Source organism: Pteronotus mesoamericanus, unplaced genomic scaffold (assembly GCF_021234165.1).
Source record: "Pteronotus mesoamericanus isolate MK-2021 breed Mesoamerican mustached bat unplaced genomic scaffold, CSHL_Meso_final contig_246, whole genome shotgun sequence".
Taxonomy (NCBI): domain Eukaryota; kingdom Metazoa; phylum Chordata; class Mammalia; order Chiroptera; family Mormoopidae; genus Pteronotus; species Pteronotus mesoamericanus.
The window spans coordinates 8,661,612-8,681,850 of record NW_026555104.1 but is presented as its reverse complement, the minus strand read 5'-3'; the positions used below and the strand labels follow the sequence as shown (position 1 = coordinate 8,681,850).

Sequence of the window (20,239 nt, the reverse complement as noted above, 5' to 3'; positions counted from 1 at the left end):
TAGCTTTCCCAAAGTATCCTATTGAATTGATTAAATCATCTATTTGTGCAACTTTAGAGTATGTTTTGATATTTGTATAGCTAGTCTATCATTTTGAAAAGATGTATTTTTCATGCATCTTCTGTATTAAATGAATTATAGATTCCCTTACTCTCCTAAATCCCAATTGGTTTTTGATTTTGCATTACTTTATAGATTAATTTGGGATGAATTTGCATCTTTATCACATTCTATATTCTCAAAAGGGAGTGTAACATATCTCTCCATTTAACCCAGATGACTTAGTTGGACATTGTTTAAAAATTTTATTGATTACGCCATTACAGTTTTCCTGACTTTTTTCCCCTTTGCCTCCCTCCACCCATCACCCCTCACTCCCTCAGGCAATCCCCCCACCATTGTTCGTGTCCATGGGTGATGCATGGGCTACTGGAGTAGCCAAGTCCATGGCCTTGAGTAGCCATGGGTACTCAAGGTGCACTCTCTGTGTGGTCTGAGTACACCCTCCTCTTGTAGTTGAGCTTTGATTGCTGCTGGCAGATCAATGGGAAGAATTTACCCAGGCCAGTCAGCTGCAAGGATTGACTGACCACCGACCACCAACCTCCGCCCTCTGTACATTTTTTTTTTATTGCTTTTGGAGAGAGAGGAAGGGAGAGAGAAAAACATCAATGTGAGAGAGAAGCTTCAGTTGTTTGCCTCCCTGCACGTGTGAACTGGGGAGTACAGGTGCTGAGCCCAGGGATGGAACCTGCAACCTGGGTATGTGCCCTGATGGGGAATCGAAACTGCAACCTTTCAGTTACAGGACAACTTGCCAGCCAACTGAGCCACACCGGCCAGGGCAGTATAAAAATTATTTTTCATGTGTCATGTTACTTGAATTATTATTAAAAATTTAAATGTATACTTTTAAACCTTGCTGTATGGTGGTTTTTAAGGGGGAATTTGATATGAAGAATTTTAAGTATAATAAGTTTTGAAATTGCTTTTTTGGCATTTTGAAAATATAAATACATTATTGTACAAATATTTATTGTTCCATTAAATTTATGTAAATGTCTAAGAATATATTTACATCAAGGAATAAATACCTTAATGTGTATTTTTTGCTTTAGATTCTGGAACTGAAGATATGCTTTGGACAGAAAAGTATCAACCTCAGAACTCCAGTGAACTCATAGGCAATGAGCTAGCTATAAAAAAGTTGCATAGGTTGGTAAAATTGAGAAATAGTTTATGAATCTAGTTTTTAACAATTTTATTCTAAAATCTAAAAGTTATAAAGTAATACATTATATGGTAAAATCTTAAAAGAAAAAAGTACAGAAGAATTTTAAGTAAATACCCTCTTCTTCCTAAAGGTAAACCAGTATTAAAGGTTTCCTGTGAAATCTTCCAGAAAATATTTTATGCATATATTAGTTTCTTCTTGCCTAACAAATGGATCATATTACTACTAATTCAGGTTCATAATTCTTTGTCTACAATTTTCACATCCAAAAAGTTCTGAAAACTAGAAGTATATTAGCTTTATTACATAAAGTTTATCATGATTTTTATTGATCTCACTTGTAGGAGTTCATACATTTTTAAAAATAGAGGTATTAAGTGATTTTGGATATACTATCACAGACCTCTTTAGGGGTATAGTGTAAGTATATGTACCAAATTGCCATCCTTATATCTGAAAAATTCTGAATTCAAAAACCCACCTGGCCTGAAGAATTTCATATAGGGAATTGCAACCCATAGTAAGAGTTCACACTGTGAGCTTGGCACTGTTCTAAATACTTGCATTGTATTTTATTTATTTATTTTTTAGAGAGAGGGGAAGGGAGGAGAAAAAGTAGGAGAAAAATCAATTTGTGGTTCCCTTTCACACGCCCCCTACTGGGGACCTTGCCCGCAACCCAGGCATGTGCCCTGACTGACTGGAATCGAGCTTGGCAACCCTTTGGTTCACAGGTGGGCACTCTGTCCATTGAGCCACACCAGCCAGGAGTGTATTGGTTTCTTATATGAGTATAACAATGTATCTTTTCCTTGACCGTTGTATTTTTAGGTTTTTTCCTGTTAGAGTCTAATGTAAATCATGTTGCAGCAAATATCCTGTACATATAGTCTATCAGTATTCTGTGAATTTTTTTACTAACATACATTTTCTTATGGCAGTTGGTTGAAAGACTGGAAAAGAAGAGCTGAATTGGAAGAAAGACAAAATTTGAAGGGAAAAAGAGATGAGAAACAAGAAGGTATTTTGAGTCATTTTTTTCCCATTTTACTGAAAATTTGTAGGATTATATTCGCTAAAAGCTTCTATAAAATATCTTATTGATATTTTATATTCAGTGTTCTAGTTTTTGCACATTAAACTTTTAGCATTCATGGATGGGTTTAGTGAGGTAGAATTGCTGCCTATGCAATTATCATTTTATATGCATTTGAATAATTTTTCAGATCTGTTGGATAGAAATGACTTTAAAGGCAGTTCAGATGAAGAAGAGAATCGTCTTTGTAATACTGTCCTTATAACAGGGCCAACAGGTGTGGGGAAAACTGCTGCAGTATATGCTTGTGCTCAGGAACTTGGATTTAAGGTTAGTCATAACTACTGTAGAACAGTGTTAATGTAGTAATTACCCTTGAATTAAAAGAGAACATAAACTATTCTGCCTTTTTAAATATATTCTTTCTATAGATATTTGAAGTAAATGCTTCTTCTCAGCGCAGTGGAAGACAAATTCTCTCTCAACTAAAGGAAGCTACTCAGTCCCATCAAGTAGACAAGCAAGGTGTAAACTCACAAAAACCTTGTATTTTTAATAGCTACAACATAGGCAAGTCACCAAGTAAGTTAATTATTTTGTCATACCCTGTTGAAAAAAATAAAATCTAAGAAAAAAATTTAATAATTAGCATTTTAAAATTTATTTTTATTTTTTAGCACCCTCCCCTACCACCCTCACCCATGCCTTTTTTTAAATTCTCAATAAAAACATAAAAAAGGTATATTTTTATTGATTTCAGAGAGAGGAAAGACAAGAGAGAGAGAAACATCTATGTGAGAGAGAAACAGCTATTGGTTGCCCACTATACGCACCCCAGCTGGGGATTGAACCCACAACCTAAGTTTTTGCACTGACCAGGAATTGAAGCAGCAAATCTGTTGTTACGGGGGATGATGCTTCAACCAACTGAGCAACCTGGTCAGGGCCTGCCAACCCTTTTTAAAAAATGTTTTTAATTGGTTTTAGAGAGAGAGGAAGTGGGGGAAGAGAGGAAGAGAAAAACATCAGTTTGTTGTTCCACTCATCCATGCATTCGTTTGTTGATTCTTATATGTGCCCTGACCATGGATTGAACCTGCAACCTAGAAGATGCTCTAACTCTCTGACCTATCTGAGTAGGGCCCTTTTTAATTTTTAACTAGGCTGTTGTAACACCAGTCTCAAGACCATCATACAATTTTAATCCTATATACTCTAATAGGTATCTCTAACTGATAAGGACTTTTTAAAAAGCATAACCCAAATATCATAAGTAGTCTTAATAAGGTTAACTGTATACCTTAATTTGATCTAATATAAAGTTTAATTTTCTGTTTTTTCAAATGGTTTGTTCAAATCAGAATCCAAATGTGGCCCCACATCTTACATTTGATTAGTGTCTCTTAAGTTTTTTTTAATCTCTGTAACAATTCTTTCACCCTTTTCTTATCCATTTATTGAAGAAAATGGATCATTTGTCATGAAATTTCTCACATTCTGGATTTGGCTAATTGTATCTTCATTGTATTAACATATTTCTCTTCCTATATTTTTTATAAACTGGCAGTTCGATCTGTTACTGATTAGATTCAAGTTCCATTTTGGCGTAGCATACCCAAATGCATAGCTGGGTTTTGTGTACCTCCTATAGCATCACAGCAGGAGATAGATAATAGCTGATTATTCCACTTTTAGTGATATTAAAATTGATTGATGGGCCCTGGCTGAGTGGTTCAGTTGATCAGAGTGTCATCCATGCACCAAAATGGTCACAGGTTCAATTCCCAGTCATGGGTGCAGGTGTGTGGGGGTGGCTGATTAATTTTTCTCTCTCACATCAATGTTTCTCTTCTCTCCCTCCCTCTTTCTCTCTCTCCCCCCTCCCCCTCTCTCCTTTCTTCTCCCCCTCCACCTGCCTCTCTCTAAAATCAATAAGCATATCCGCAGTCAAGGATTTAAAAAAATCGATTGATGAATTTAATTGATTTCAGTCTAATCCACCCATTATAAAGTTCCCACATCACCCTCTTATGGTATTTTGTAGCCATTAATAATCTATGTCTAGTAGACTCATTTCATTAGGGGTTAAATAATCGTGGTTTTGTAATTCAGTGTGTCTCAATTTATTAGTTAGAATTCTAAAAAGCGCTATTTCTCATCCACTATTTGGATACTTTGTGTGTGTATGCAGTGTGTATAGGAAAGGTATGAGAAATGCTTCATTCTTGCACTTATTAGTGAGAGTATTGGTGCCCTAGTAATCTCTGAAGTTGACCAGTGAGTTTTTGTATAGTTTTTTGGTGTATTATTATGAACTCAGGGATTTATATGCATTTACTGCGTATCAGTCCTTTGTGTTCATTATTCTTTGCAGCTTTTAAGATTTTCTCTTAATAGTTTTAAGCAATTATAATTATGATGTGCATTGGCAATTTTTTTTCCTATTTTATGTGCTTAGAGGTTTGTTGGGCTTTTTGATACATTTGTGTATTATAATAACTTTGGCATTGTATCAATAATTAGCACCTCTACCATATTACATAATTATTGTTTCTTTTTAGCAGTTGGAATAATTAATTGTATCCTCTTAGGAAGTTTAATGATTGTAATACATTATCATTGCGTATATTCAAGAGACTGTGCATTAAATCTCTAGGATTTATTTACTACTCATTGCAAGTTTGTACCTTGAAACATCTGCCCTATTTCCCTCTGTCCCCCTGATAAACCACCATTTTACTCTTTTTTTATGAATTTGGCTTTTTTTAGATTCCATATATAAGTGACATACAGTACTTTTTTTTCTCTGACTTCTCATTTAGCATAATGTGCTCAAGGTTCATGCATGTTGTCATTAGTGACAAGACGTCTGTTCTCATGGTTGAATATTATTCAGTTATGTGTGTATATCACATCTTTATTTATTCATCCATTTATGTGCAGTTAGGTTGCTTCTGTATTTTGGCTGTTGTGAATACTAAATATGGGAGTGAATATGTCTTTTTGATATCCTGTTTTTGTTTCCTTTGGACATATACTCAGAAGTGGAATTGCTGGATCTTATGGTGCTTTAATTTGTTTTAAAGATTTTATTTATTTATTTTTATTATATTTATTTTTAGAAAGAAGGGAAGGGAGGGAAGAAGAGAGAGAGAAATACCGATGTGCAAGAGAAACACCAATTGGTTACTTCTTGCATACATGCCCCCAACTGGGGACCTGGCTCGCAGTCCAGGCATGTGCCCTGAGTAGGAATCAAACCAGCGACCTTTCAGTTTGCAGGCCAATGACCAACCCGCTGAGCTACACCAGTCAGGGTGGTGCTTTAATTTTTTTGAGAAACCTTCATATTGCTTTTTATAGTGCCTGAACCAGGAAGGTACAGAGGTTTTTCTACATCTTCACCAGCACTGGTTATCTCTTCAAATGTTTTTACTGTCCTCCTCTCCTCGGCAACTTCAGTTATAACCAATATATATTTTAGACTATTTGCAATTTCCTCACAGCTCACTTACTATTTGTTCAGCTTTTCAGTGTTTTTCCCCCTCTGTGTTTCATTTTGGATAGTTCTTTCACTAATGAAGTTCACAAATCTAATTTTTGAAGTACCTGCTATGCTGTCAGTGCCATCCAGTATTTTTTCATTTCACACATCGTAGTTTTCTAGAAGCTTGATTTGTTTCTTGTCTCTCAGGTATCACTGTCCTTTGTTGCATGATAGCCAAAGTCTTTTTAAATTTTTATTGAATTTATTAGGATGACATTGGTTAATATTGTAAAGGTTTCAGGTGTGCAATTCTTTGACACATCATCTACATATTGTGTGTTCACCACCCCAAGTCAAGCTTCCTCCTTATCACCATTTAACCCCCCTTTCCTTCCTCCTCCTCATACCCCCCTTTCCCTCTGGTAATCACCATGCTGTTGTCTGAGTCTTTGAGTTTTTTCTTTCTTAGCTTAATCCCTTTACTTTTTTTTCATCCAGCCACTCAACCCGCCTCCCCTCTGACAGCTGCCTATTCTCTGAGTCTATTTCTATTTTGTTTGTTAGTTTATTTTGTTCATTAGATTCCACATTTAAATGAAATCAATATGGCACTTGTCTTTCTCTGATTGGCTTACTTCATTTAACGTAATACTCTCCAGGTCCACCCATGCTGTAGCAAAGGGTAAGATTTCCTTCTTTCTATAACCAAGTAGTATTCCATTGTGTAAATGTACTACAGCTTTTTTATCCACTCATTGACTGATGGGCACTCAGGCTGTTTCCAAATCGTCGCTATTGTAAATATTGCCACAATGAACATAGGGTTGCATATATTCTTTCGAATTAGTGTTTTGGGTTCCTTTGTATACATTTCCAGAAGTGGAATGGCTGGGTCATAAGGCAGTTCCATTTTTAATTTTTTGAGGTAACTTCATACTGCTGTCCACAGTGGCTGCACCAGTCTGCGTTCCCACCAACAGTGCTCAAGGGTTCCCCTTTCTCTATATCCTTACCAACAATCTGTTGTTCGTTGATTTATTGATGATAACCATTTGGACAAGTGTGAGGTGATACCTCATTTTGGTTTAATTTGCATTTCTCTGATGATGGTGACATTGAGCATCTTTTTATGTCTATTGACCATCTGTACGTTCATTTTGGAGAAGTGTCTATTCAGGTCCTGTGGTTATGAGTATCCTAAAGTAAAAATTGGCATGTACTTTCTAAAACCAATCTGGACCGATGCCAGTACATGATCAAGCAATCCTTGGTCTATGACAAAAGTAGAAAAACAAAGACAAACCATGAGTTGTTTTGTTTTTTTTTTTCAGGTTTTAAAACTTTTTATTTGCATATTAAAAAAATTGTGCATTCCAATAATTAAAATCATTTTAACAAAAAGAAAAAAATGGCACTCTGATTAAATTGCATTTTACAGCCTGCAGGACACCCTGGACCAGCTTGGATTTTACTCTAGATTTCACTGTTGTCCTACCCAGCTTCTTCCTTCACCAACATGCAAGTTGTTTTCCTTCCCTGCCAGCCAGAGAGGCAGATGGGAGAGGCAGGTGCGGCCTTCATTGTCAGTAGTTCTGATGTGAAAAGGGGCAGCACAGTCATTTAAACTGATCCAACCTCTTTGCATCTTACAAAGTTAAACAGCTAAAAGAAGTAAAATAAGAAGGCAATGCTTGTGGAATGTACAGTGCATATTGGCGGTGCGGGCCTCATTACGATTCGCCTGCTTGCTTCTCCTGTTCAATCGTTTCTTTGGAAGGCAGTGGATTTTTCTCTTGCGTTTCTGTCTTCTTCAATTTCGACTTATCGAATTTCTCAATCTCGGCCATATCGGGTTTATCAGACATGGTTGCTGAGGAAGCTGAGACAGGCGCACAAAGGAGAGAAGTCCGATCCGCTCAGTGACCGCCGCCGAATCTGTTTTTTTTTTTTAATAAATTGAAATCTATTCAATATAAAGATATTTTTATTTTAAGATTATGCATTTCTTACTTTGTGGTGTTAAAATGTCCTATTTTTATGAAATGATGGTGATATCTATGATAAATTTTTCAAACTCAGAATTTTTGAACCCCTGTTAAGATGCAAGAGATAGAAGATCTGTGGAGCTCTGGCTGGTGTGGCTCAGTGGATTGAGCACCAGCCTGTGAACCAAAGGGTTGCCAGTTTGATTCCCAGTCAGGGCACACGCCTGGGTTGTGGGCCAGGTCCCTGGTGGGGGACGTGCAAGAGGCAACCATACATTGATGTTTCCCTCTCTTTCTCCCTCCCTTCTCCTATGTCTAAAAATAAATAAGTAAATATTAAAAAAAGAAAATGAAAAGATCTGTGGAGATAGGAGGTTCAAAAAAAGAATAGGACATAGTCATGGAATTGTGCCCATATGATGGTATGTGAAGAAGAGTCTGCTCCAAGGCCATATGATAATAAATAGTCCATGTAAGGACTGAATCAGGGTACTTACATGGAAGAAAAGTACATGTTCTAGAATAAAGGCCTGGGCCTTTCATCTTCTGGAGGGGAGAAGGATTAACTGTTTATTTTTAAACTTTGTATCCATTCTCCATAACATTTCTAGAAAACCATATTCTCTCTTTGCAGTATCAGTTTATAATAGTGTTAAGCAGAGTTGGTCAACAGAGTTCTGTAACGTGCTTGGTGTGTACTGTTAACACTTTTTCTCCAGGCTTTTCTGAGCTCACATAGGTGTAGAGAAAGTGAATGGAGGGATTTATGGACATTATTGGCTTCAAAAATATCTATTTCTTTGAAAAAGAGTGTCTTTTTCAAATGACTGGTTTTACCTTCTCTGCTGATAGAATAACTAAAAATACAGTAATATTTGACTATTGAGTATTTGAATGTAAGAATGAAAGAAAACTTCTGTATCTTTGATTTATAACTGATAAGAATAGAAACTGGATAACTTCATTTTGCTATCTATTTAATTTTTAGAATATTTTTCTTTAAGTGTAATTTGTTTTTGGCAGAAAAATTAAGTTCCCCTAAGAAAGTTATTACCTCACCAAGGAAGCTTCCTCCACCATTGCCACAAAGTAGTGGACCAAAGCGAGCACTTCCACCTAAAACTTTGGCAAATTATTTTAAAGTGTCTTCTAAGCCAAAAAATAATGAAGAAATAGGAGAACTTCTGGAAAACAATAAAGGTAAGACATTAAATTGACAAAGTAATTCTAACATTTTTAATACTAATGACCCAATACATAAAAATACGATGTTATTTCAAGAGTTCCTAATGCTATTTATTAAACCTCAGGTATGCCGAAGGTCCTATATAGAGGAGTTTGCTGTTTTGTTCAGTTTTGATAGGGTATTTCAGCTTTAGCTTATTCTGTAGAAATATCCAGTATTAAAAGTTAATTTTATATAAAATATTACTATTTTATTTATGCAGGAATCAAAAATTTTTTTGAACAGAAGCAAATTACTCAGACTAAATCTACGAACACAACTAATTCAAATGTCAAAGAAAATGGAGCTGAGGAACCCAGCAGGAAAAATGCAACATCTCTCATTCTTTTTGAGGAGGTAGGCTTACAGAGGTATACATTCCTGATATTTCATGATAAAAGCTTATTCTAAAGATTACTATATGTGTTACTCTAAATTATTGTAAAATAGCCAAGAAAATCAGGAATACTTACTTGGATATATTTGAAATTAAAGCAAGTGAAACTGTCAGTCACAGAAGAATTTTTCATAAAGATGATTAATGCAGTCCAGAGTTATTAATTTTTTTCAATATTTTTAGAAATTATTTTGAGTCATACTTATCTAGATATATAGGTGACTACATTTCTTTGGTTTTAATATTTGATAATTTTTTTACTCTTTTAATGTTTTAAGACATTGTAAGATTTTTAGCATGGGCTGAACTCACACTGTTCATAAATTCATACATTTTGTCTCTAACAGACATATATCTACTAAGTATATATAATAGCTATCCAGTAAGTATATTGTTACTGAGTACATTAATATTTTAATAAACGATTCTTAGGTTGATGTCATTTTTGAAGAAGATGCTGGGTTTTTGAATGCAATCAAAACATTTATGGCAACAACTAAAAGACCTGTAATCCTTACTACAAGTGGTAGGTAACAGTGGTTTTACAGTTAATTACTTTTGGTTAAAACAATTTGTAAAAGCTTCTAATTTTAGTTAGAAATGTTCCTTTGAAAGTCTGGTACTTTAAGTCCTTTTTACTAAAATGAGGAGGCTCCTAGATCATTTTTTAAACTAAGAATTATTCAGATTTGCAGTTGATTGGCAGCCTTGAGCAATTATAAAATTAATATAATAGCTTGTGCCCTGACCAGTGTGTCTCGATTGGTTGGGCATCATTCTGCAAAGTGAAAGGCCACCAGTTTGATTTTGGTCAGGCATATCCATGGGTTGCAGGTTCATTCCCTGGCTGGAGCAGATTTGAGATGCAACCAGTTGATGTTTCCATGTTAATGTTTCTCTTCTTCTCTTTCTCCCTCCCTTCCCCTCTCTCTAAAAATAAATAAATAAAATGTTTAAAAATATATGTATGTAATACCTTGCAAATAGTAATGACTTTAAAAATGAGTACTCATTTGAATCGCTTTGTTAGGTGTTAGCTATTTAGATATCTGACAATAGCCTAGAATATAGATATAAAGATGTACGTACTAGCCAGTGAAGAGGTTTTGGAACGGGAAATAGATTCTTTTCTTTGCCTCTTCCTCACACCTATAATTAGATCCAAACAAACCTCATTTATTAGTCAAAATATCTCATGGAACCCAACCTATCTGTAGTTCCTTAATCCTGAATTTAACCATTCCCTAATCCCTGAAAACACCTCCATATGGATTATTGCGTATTTTAGCTAAAGTAAGCCATCATCAGCTTGACAGAATCAGTTCACCTTCCTAATAATTAGGATTCAAAGTTGAACTTAAAAACTTCCAATATATTATATATAATACAAGGTACTATAATGTCATTTCATAGCCCTGGTCGGGTGGCTCGGTTGCGGGTCTGATTCCCAGTCAGGACGCATACCTTGGTTGCCTGTTCCATACCGTGTCGGGGCATGTACAGACAGGCAGCCTGTCAGTGTTTCTCCCTCACATCGATGTTTCTCTCTCCCTCTCCCCATCCCCCCAGTCCCCTCTCTCTTCAAAATCAATAAAACATATTCTCGGGTGAGGATTTAAAATTTTTTTAGATTGTTCTCTAATATTTTTCATTGCAAATATTTAGTATAATATTTATGCTATGGATTTCCCTAGGAATATATGTTTATGTTAGACTCCACCTACAAATTAATGGACCCATTTGACAGTTAGTGATTGTGATCTAAAAATATCGATAAAGCACTGGCTGAGTAGCTCAGTTGGTTGGAGTGTTGTCCCAAAATGCCAAAGTTGTGGGTTCAATCCCTGGTCAGGGCACATATGAGAAGCAACCAAAGAATGTATAAATAAGTGGAACAACAAATTGATATTTCTCTCTCCCCACTTCTCTCTAAAAATCAATTTTAAAAAAGAATTTGTTTTTAAAAAATTAATTAAAAAATAAAAATATTGTTAGAAATCATAGTAATCACAAGTTAAATGGTGGTTTAATTAAAAGATATAGGTCAAGATAGAAATTCAATTTTTATTGTATAGTTTGCATGTTATTTTGTTTTATTACTGATGAAAATACAGAATGTTTTCATAGAAAAAGTATAACTACAAAAAAGTGATTTATTGGTCTTCATGTCTTAAAAAAAATTTTTTTTCTATAGATCCAACATTTAGCTTAATGTTTGATGGCTGCTTTGAAGAAATTAATTTCAGTACTCCTCCAGTGGTAAGTTTCGAATTTTGGTGATCATAAATCACATGTCATAATTATTTAAAAACTGGTTTACTATGATATTTATAATCTTTTGAAGTGGTCACTATAGATATGTTAATTTTTTGAGTTTTAGGAAATGTCTGGTTATTATATTTATTTTTTATTTAAAAATAATTAGCTTTCAAATATTCAAATTTTTACTAGATTCCAATGTTCATTAAGTTTTTTATAGTAACAGTGCTTTATTGAGGTTTAATTTACATCTAGTTAAAAATGCCCTTAAGTGTACAATTTGATAAATATTAACATATGTAAACCTTCATGTGACCATCACCCTGATCAAAATACAGAATATTTCCATCACATCCAAAAGTTCCCATGAGCCCTTTTATTAAAAGTTAGCATTCCCTTCCTCACCAGAAGTAACCACTATTATAATGTTTATTAATGTTAATATTAGTTTGATTATGAAATTTCAAATAATAAGAAACATTATGTGTCCTTTTATATCTGGCTTATTTTATTTAACATTATGATTTTTAGATTTATCCAGGCTATTCTGTCAGTGGAATGTTGAGTTATCTGCATTATGTTATTTATTTAACTTCTAAAGAATCTGCCATAAAGATCTCCAGTGTATGAGAATTCAAGTAATTTATATTCAGTAAAATTCACCCACTTTAAGTGTATGGCTTAACGAATTTTGACAAACGTAGATGTAGAGCATGTCCATCAAGAACAGAATACTGTTATACCTAGGTACTCATTAGCTTCAGAACTTGTCAAAGCCTGTACTTGTCACATTTTGATGAGAAAATGTTTTATCACTTGGCACTTGCTCAAGACTTATCATGCTTGTATGAGTCACGACATGGAAAGAAGGGGAAGGGACTGGTAAAAGATCTTGGGTGAATGACCCATGGACATGGACAACAGTGTGGGAGTTGACTCTAGGAGTGGGGATGGGTGGAGGTGAACAAAGGGGGAAGAATGGGACAACTGTAATAGAATGACAAAAAAATCTTGAAAGAAAAAGAAAATGCTTCAACCTTTGGTACTCGTCGGTTTCAGCGTTTGTTATGAGTTCTGGAACAAATTAACAATGAAAACCGAGGTACCACTGTATTTTCACTATCTCAGAAAGTTCCTTCATGACCCATTGTGTTTTTCTGTCACTATAATTTTGTCTGTAGAATTTCATGTAAATAGAATCTTATAATATGTATTTTTTCTGTAGTTTCTTTAATTTATTGATTTTAGAGAAAGAGGAAGAGAGGAGGAGGGGAAGAGAAAGAGAAACATTGGTTTGTTGTTCCACTTAATTATACAGTCATTGGTAGATTCTTCTTATGTGCCTGACCTGGGATTGAACCCACAACCTTGGTGTATGGGGACTATGCTCTAATCAACTGAGCTATCTGTCCAGGGCTTCTAGTTTCTTTTACAGAACATAATGTTTTTTCAGATTCATTCATTACCTATGCCAATAGTTCTTTCCTTTTTATTAATGAGCAGTATTCTATTTTATGGATGTACTTCACATTTATGAATATGTGTTGTCCTGTTCACCTGTTGATAGACATTTGGGTTGTTTACAGGTAAACTATTATAAGTAAAGCTGTTATGAATAATTACATTAAAGTCTTTGGACATATATCCATTTCTTTCACTTTAATTCTTAAAAGATGGAATTGTTGGTCCAACTAACATTATAAAAGCCTGACAAACTGTTTTCTGAAGTTTTGTAACGATTTGCATTCCCACCGGCAATGTATGGGAATACAGTTGTTTTTCATATACTCAACAGAAGTTGGAATTATCCATTTACTTGATTTTTTCCATGTTAATTATACATTCGTTTCTCATGGTTTTAATTTGCAATTCTATAATGACATGATGTTGAGCATCTTTTCATGTGTCCACTTGTCATCCATATTGCTTCTTTGATGAACTATCTGTTCATCTCTTTGCCCATCTTTTAAATCATTTGTTAGTCTTATGGACTTTTTATATTCTGGACATAAGTTTGCATTGGGTATGTGTGGTGTAAATATCTTCTCCCAGTTTGTGGCTTACCTTTTCATTTTTTTAAATTTTAAAGAGTGAATATTTTTTATTTTAATAAAGTCCAGTTTACCAAGGTTTTTTTTTTAAATAATTCATGGGCTTTGTATCCTATTTGAGAAATCTTTACCAAACCCAAGCTTATAAAGATTTTTGTTTTAGAAGTTTTATAGTTTTGACATATAGCTTTTTTTATAGATCTAATTAGAATAAAATTATGTGTGCAATATGAGATAAATTCAAAGAGTCATTTGTTTTCCCAATAGATATCCAATTGTTTCAGCACTGTTTGTTGAAAAGACTACCTTTTTTCCAGTTTTGTCATAAACCAATAGACTATGTGTGAGTCTTACACTGTTCCCTTTATCCATGTGAAAACATGACACTGTCTTGATTACTATAGCTCTTTAGCAAATTTTGAAATCAAGGAATGTAAGTCCTACAACTTTATTCTTTTGCAAAATTGTTTTGGGTATCACATCATTCATTTCTCTGTTAATTTTAGAAACAGCTTGCCAGTATAGTTTATTTTGGTGTTTCAGTGGGGATTGGCATTGAATCTATAGATCAATTTCAGGAGAATGGACAATTTTATAGTATTGTGTTTTCTGCTTCAAGAATAGTTTATTTTTTAGGAGAGCAGTTTACTTCCTTTCAGCAACATTTTACAAGTTTCACTGGACTCACCTTGCAGAAATTTTAAGTTTTCTGATGTTGTTGTAAATGACATTTTAAGATTTCAGTTTCAGTTGTTTATTGTTGATATATGGAAATACCTTGAGCCCTGGCTGGTATGGCTCAGTGGATTGAGTGCCTGCCTGAGAACTGAAGTGTCTCCATTCAATTCCCAATCAGGGCACATGCCTGGGTTGCAGGCCAGGTCCCCAGTTTGGGGCGTGCAAGAGGCAATTGATCAATGGATCTCTGGCATATCGATGTTTCTCTCCCTCTCTTCCCCCCCCCCAAAAAATAAATAAAATCTTTAAAATTTTTAATAAAAAAGAAATGAATTGATTTTTGTAGCCTATGACCTTGCTACAATCATTTAGTAGTCTAGTAGAAGATTCCTTAGAATTTTTATATTGATGGCCATGTCAGTTAAAACCACTTCTTAAAAATCTCTTTCAAATCTGTACCTTAATTTCTTTTTGTCATATTGCAGTGGTTAGTGCCAGTGTACCTTCAATATACTGTTGAGTAGAAGTTAGAGTGGACACCTCTGCCTTGTTCCTGATACGGGTTGTATGTCTTCATAGATGCTCTTTATCAGTTAGCTGAGAGTTTTGATCATGAATGGTGTTGAATTTTGTCAAATCCTTTTCTCTATCTTTTGATTCAGTCATATGGTTTATCTTTTTAAATTCTATTATTATTGTGAATGACATTGGTTGATTTTTTAGTGTCACACCAGTCTTGTATTCTTGGGATAACGTGGCCGTGATTCATTTCATTTGCTCATATTTTGTTACGGATTTTTGTGTCTACATTCATGAAGGATATTGGTGTGTAGTTTTCAGGCCACATGAAATGGATTAGGACATACTTTTTTGTAATTTCCTTAGAGAAAAAAATTGCATGTTTATCTTTTCATAGTGTATTTAACATTAATACTGTGCTAATTTAAGAGAACCTAAGCACCTTGCAAAGGTATAAGTCCATTTACCATCCTTCTTTTACGATTTAATTTTCAAATGCCTTCCATTTATATTTATTATAAATTCCCTAACACAGTGCTCAGTTTTATTGTTGTAGCCAGTCATATGTGTTTTAGAGAAATTACAAGGGTAAAAAGTCAACTTTTATGTTTACCCATACACTATAAATTCTGGTGTTCTTCATGCCTTCCTGAAGACGCAAGTTTTCCTTTGGTTTTCTCTTCAGATTTAAGTACTTTATTAACAACCCTTATAGAGCAGGTCTGTTGGCATTGGATTATATTAGGTTTTATATAGCTGAAAATGTCTTTATTTTTAACCCATTCTCAAAAGATATTTTCCCTAGATGTAGAAATATGGGTTCTCCATTTTTCTATCAGTCCTTGAAAGGTGTCATTCCATTGTCTTCTGTCATCATTATTTCTGGTTATATAAGTCAGTAATCTATTTCTTTTGAGGGGAGTAGCTCATATGTAATGTCTTTTTTTTCTGGATGCCTTTAACTTTAGTTTTCATATTACCTGTTATGAACCTAGGTGTTATTTTTTTCATATTCTGCTTGTGGTTCTTGGATATCAATAATCCTTAAATATATGCCATTCCTCCTATGAGGGACATTTTTAAACTTTTTTTCAAATTTATTTTATGCCCATTTTGACTCTTTTTTTTCATCCTGGGAATTTAATTACAGGTATTAGACACTTTATACCTTCTAACATGTCACTGGGGCATCCTCTTATCCCCTCCCCAATTTTTTTCTGACTTGAGCATTTGTATTGATTTATCTTCAGGTTTATGGACACTTTTTTTCCTGCCTCTTCCATTCTTCCATGAGGCCCATCCAGTGAAATTTTTATTCTGATATTATGATTTTTAGTTTTATAGTTTGCCTCTTTATATCTTCTGTTTTTCTCTGTGATTTCCTATTTGTTCATGAACATGTTTTCCTTTGCATAGTTTTATTAGCTGTTTTGTTAAAAAAATTTTTTTTATTCATTGATTTTAGATAAAAAGAGGAAGGTGGAGGAGAAGAGAGAGACATTGATTTGTTGTTCCACTTATTTATGCATTCATTAGTAGTCTTTGTATGTGCTCTGACGAGGGATCGAACTCTCAAACTTGGTGTATATGAAAAGATGCTCTAACCAACTGAGCTATCGGGCTAGGGCTATTAGTTATTTTATAAAGGGGGGTGGAGAGATTTACCAGGATCATTTCTTTTGTCCACGTGTTGATTTCCCTTCGGTTTTCTTCTGCCTTTGATTACTCTCTTGTGCCTTCAGGTAGCTGGTTTTTTTAGTTGATTATAGAGTTTATAGGTATTATCAATAATAGAGTTTGTCTGATAGTAGGTACTCCGTTGATATTGAAAGCAGAATTCCGTGTTTGTGGGGAGCGAAAGTCCCAGAAGTGTCTAGGCATTGTATGCGTGTGTGTGTGTGTGTGTGTGTGTGTGTGTGTGTGTGTGTGTGTGTGTATACTAAAGTCTAAGGTTTCATAGGGGAACATTTTTAAATTGTCTTATTTACTATAAAGTAAAAATGCTAGTAGTCCTATAAAATCCGTGAAATGTAAATACAGTTTTATCTGTTTTAGCTTTTCAAGGCAAAAAGCTTTCCATAAACAATGATGGGAAAATAATTGAATATGTTTTGCTCTTTCACAAAACATATTATAGCAAAATTAATGTAATACCGAATGAAAAAATTGACTTGGCCCATTTACCCCCAACAAATCACTTGTTTTTCAATTTTTTTGTTTCTATTTCTTGTTACCTACTCAGATGCTTTTATTCATGCATTGATATAATTCTCCAACTCTTGTTTTAAACATTAGCATTGTCCAGTATTATTATAGTATTTATTGTGATAATTTTAATGGTTGTAAAATATTTCGTCAAGTTGTACCATTATTTAATCTTAAGGGACATTCTCAAGTTTTAATAATATTGTCTCCAGGGTTGAGATTGGAGAATCTCCGTAAAAGTTGCCTTGCAGTTTTAGATATTTACAGTTAATAAAAAGAAGTATATTGCTTTTAATATTTTCCTTCATATTTTTGCAGCTCAATTTCATTCTCAGTAAATGCCTAAGATGTGAATTTTAGCAAAATATTTTTTACTTTTATACACGTTATCATTGATGTATTTCTGTTAACTCTGTAATTAACCATGTTTCTTTCCTCTCCCTTTCTCTCAGCTAAATGTGGCTAGCTATCTACAGATGATCTGCTTAACTGAGAATTTTAGAACTGATGTGAAAGACTTTGTAACATTGTTAACTGCAAATACATGTGATATTAGGAAAAGTATCCTTTACTTACAATTTTGGATTAAAAGTGGAGGTGGATTTTTAGAAGAAAGGCCATTATCCCTTTGTCGTAAGTTGCTCTGTTATAAAAGATTTTTCACTAATGGGACTCTATGGTAGAGTATGTATCAAAATATTTAAAAGATTATAAATTTTTGAGCATCCAGGTATCACATTAATCTTAAAAATAAACATACATAAATCAACTCTGTTGATGAAAAGTTTTATAAACATTAAAGGTGGGTTAATAGAATTAAAGTCAACCTCAAACAAATTGTTACTTATACATTTAGAAACATAGTTTCTTATGAACAAATAGAATTCTATTATTTGGCAACTTCCTTTTATCACTATGTAAAAACTTTGGTGCTTTTTTCCATATATAAATTATTTTTATATGATTACATTGTAAGGTCCGTTTTAGGTTCTTCAGTAGTCTATAATTCTCTTTTTCCAAAGAACTTTATCATTTCAGAAATGCTTTATTTTATTATTGATCTGTAGCCATCATTACCTAATTCAAGTCACAGACATTTATTGAGGACTTTCTCCGTGCCAGGTCCTGCATTTACATGAATAAGACATGGTTCCTTCCCTGAAGAAGCTTATAGTTTGTGGTTTCCATGCTCCATAGTCACAGTTCTGTAGTTACAGATCCTGCTTGGGGAAATACACAGATATTTAAACAAAATCAAGGTGAAGTTCTATAGTAATCCCCTATCAGTTTTTTATTTGATTAGTTCAAAATTTTAATATATTCTTTTTCAAAGTAGACTAACATGTAATTAAACATAAGCTGGTAGCTTTTGCTCTTTCTTGAAAGTAAATATTAAAAATAAGACAAGAGTCCTGGCTGGTGTGGCTCAGTATTTTGGGCATTGACCTATAAACCAGGAGGTCACCGGGAGGACGTTGGCCTGATTCCCAGTCGGGGCACATGCCTGGGTTGCAGGCCAGGTCCTCGGTTGTAGGTGCTCAAGAGGCAACTGACGGATGTTTTTCTCCATCTCTTTCTCCCTCCCTCCCTCCCACTCTCTCTAAAAATAAATAAAATATTTAAAAATAAATAAATTTTTTTTAATTAAGACATGAAAATAATCTGTTATAAGAGACAAATTAGTTAATAACTTATCACCATACTACTTGACATAAAATGCTATACTAAGACTTTAGAAGACACAAACTAAGTACGGTATTTTTTTTCCTTGATGACCTTTTGTATTTTGTTTCTATTGATAAAAAAAGATACACAGTCATTAGAAATTCAAATAGTACAGAAGTATATAAAGTAAAAAATAGAGCATCTTCCTCACTTCTTAAATGTAGTCACTGTTAGACTTTTATGCATAATACAAATTTTGCTGCCTACCTATTTAGCAAAATTAACCAATAATATATACATTGTTAAACCTCCACAATTGATTTATTCAACAATTTATTGTCACCACTACAGTTCTACCACACTCTTTTTCATACCTGCATGCTATTCTATAATTGATTGGATATAACATAATTTAATTAACCACCTATTTGGAGATATTTAAGTTATTTTCAGTTTTTCATTAAAGCATGTGGTGAATATCTTTATACATATACCCTTTAACATGTCTCTAAGTACTTTGTTGGGGAGAATTCTAGAAGTGTGGGTGCTGGGCCAACGGCCATACATTTTGCATTTGTATAAGTTTATGTTCCCACAAAGAATATATGATGGCTCTTTTATGTGTACCTTTGACAAACTAGGTTATCTGTCACTTTAATTTGCCAATTTAAAAGGTGAGAAAATGAACATTATCCTAATTTGCATTTCCACAATCACTAGGATAGTTGCACGTGGTTTTTCAGATATTTGTATTTCCTCTGTGACTTGTCTGTTTATAGTCCTTGAACAAATTATTACTTACACATTCATAAACATAGAAGCCCTCAGTTTTACTGAGTGTTCTACTATTTCAAAAGCAGTGGAAGCCTTCAGTACTTGCACTTTATCCTGTTGGATTATTTTGTAAGCCCATCCACCACCACCTCCCTGTGTGCCACCTCTGTGTGCTAGAGATAATGTTTGTACTGTGCTTTTTATGAATTAAATACATAAGTGGGGAATAACAAAATGGGGTTACAGGATCAAAAGATGCCAAAGGATCTTAGAATTTAAATAATTGTTTGCTACAATTCTTAAAAATATGATTAGTTAAGATTTTCTTTTATTAATTTTGAAGGAGGAAACAACAGAAATGTACAACTTAATTGCTCTGAAGATGGCCCTGACTCCAAAAGTAACCCTAAAAATATTAAAAGGAATCCTAGAGACCTTCCCAAATGTGACACTGGCTGTGTTGACACCTTATTTGGCCTTAGGAACATTTTTTCCCCATCTGAAGACTTATTTTCATTTTTAAAGGTATTTACAATGTCTAGTTTGGAATGTTAAATTTATGCCTCTGCTCATCTCAACACTCATTCCTATCTTTAGAATCTTGAGGTTAATTTAAATTTGCTTAAAATTGTTATAGGCTTTAGATTTCTGATTTTAACACATTGAACATATGACAAATGATTCATAGGCATTGCTCTGAATGCCTATAGTAGTGTTGAGACTA

The 20,239-nt window shown here is 34.0% G+C and overlaps 2 protein-coding genes across 2 annotated transcripts in view; one reads left to right on the top strand and one right to left on the bottom strand.

The window, feature by feature from the left end:
- Positions 1–20,239, top strand: part of ATAD5 (ATPase family AAA domain containing 5) — a 43,143-nt gene that overhangs the window by 20,934 nt on the left and 1,970 nt on the right. The window contains exons 11-20 of the mRNA XM_054572992.1: positions 1,119–1,215; positions 2,176–2,255; positions 2,461–2,600; positions 2,702–2,852; positions 8,766–8,942; positions 9,191–9,324; positions 9,797–9,890; positions 11,559–11,623; positions 17,529–17,709; positions 19,859–20,040. Coding sequence (XP_054428967.1) covers positions 1,119–1,215; positions 2,176–2,255; positions 2,461–2,600; positions 2,702–2,852; positions 8,766–8,942; positions 9,191–9,324; positions 9,797–9,890; positions 11,559–11,623; positions 17,529–17,709; positions 19,859–20,040 — 1,301 coding nt within the window. The remainder of the gene's footprint in view (positions 1–1,118; positions 1,216–2,175; positions 2,256–2,460; positions 2,601–2,701; positions 2,853–8,765; positions 8,943–9,190; positions 9,325–9,796; positions 9,891–11,558; positions 11,624–17,528; positions 17,710–19,858; positions 20,041–20,239) is intronic.
- Positions 7,067–7,687, bottom strand: LOC129070267 (thymosin beta-4). Its single transcript, XM_054573154.1, has one exon. The coding sequence runs from the start codon at positions 7,620–7,622 to the stop codon at positions 7,488–7,490; it is 135 nt and encodes a 44-aa protein (XP_054429129.1). The 5' UTR covers positions 7,623–7,687; the 3' UTR covers positions 7,067–7,487.

What these genes read in the sequence shown, in the direction of transcription:
- LOC129070267 (XM_054573154.1), bottom strand. Translation starts at nt 7,622, where the DNA reads ATGTCTGATAAACCCGATATGGCCGAGATTGAGAAATTCGATAAGTCG.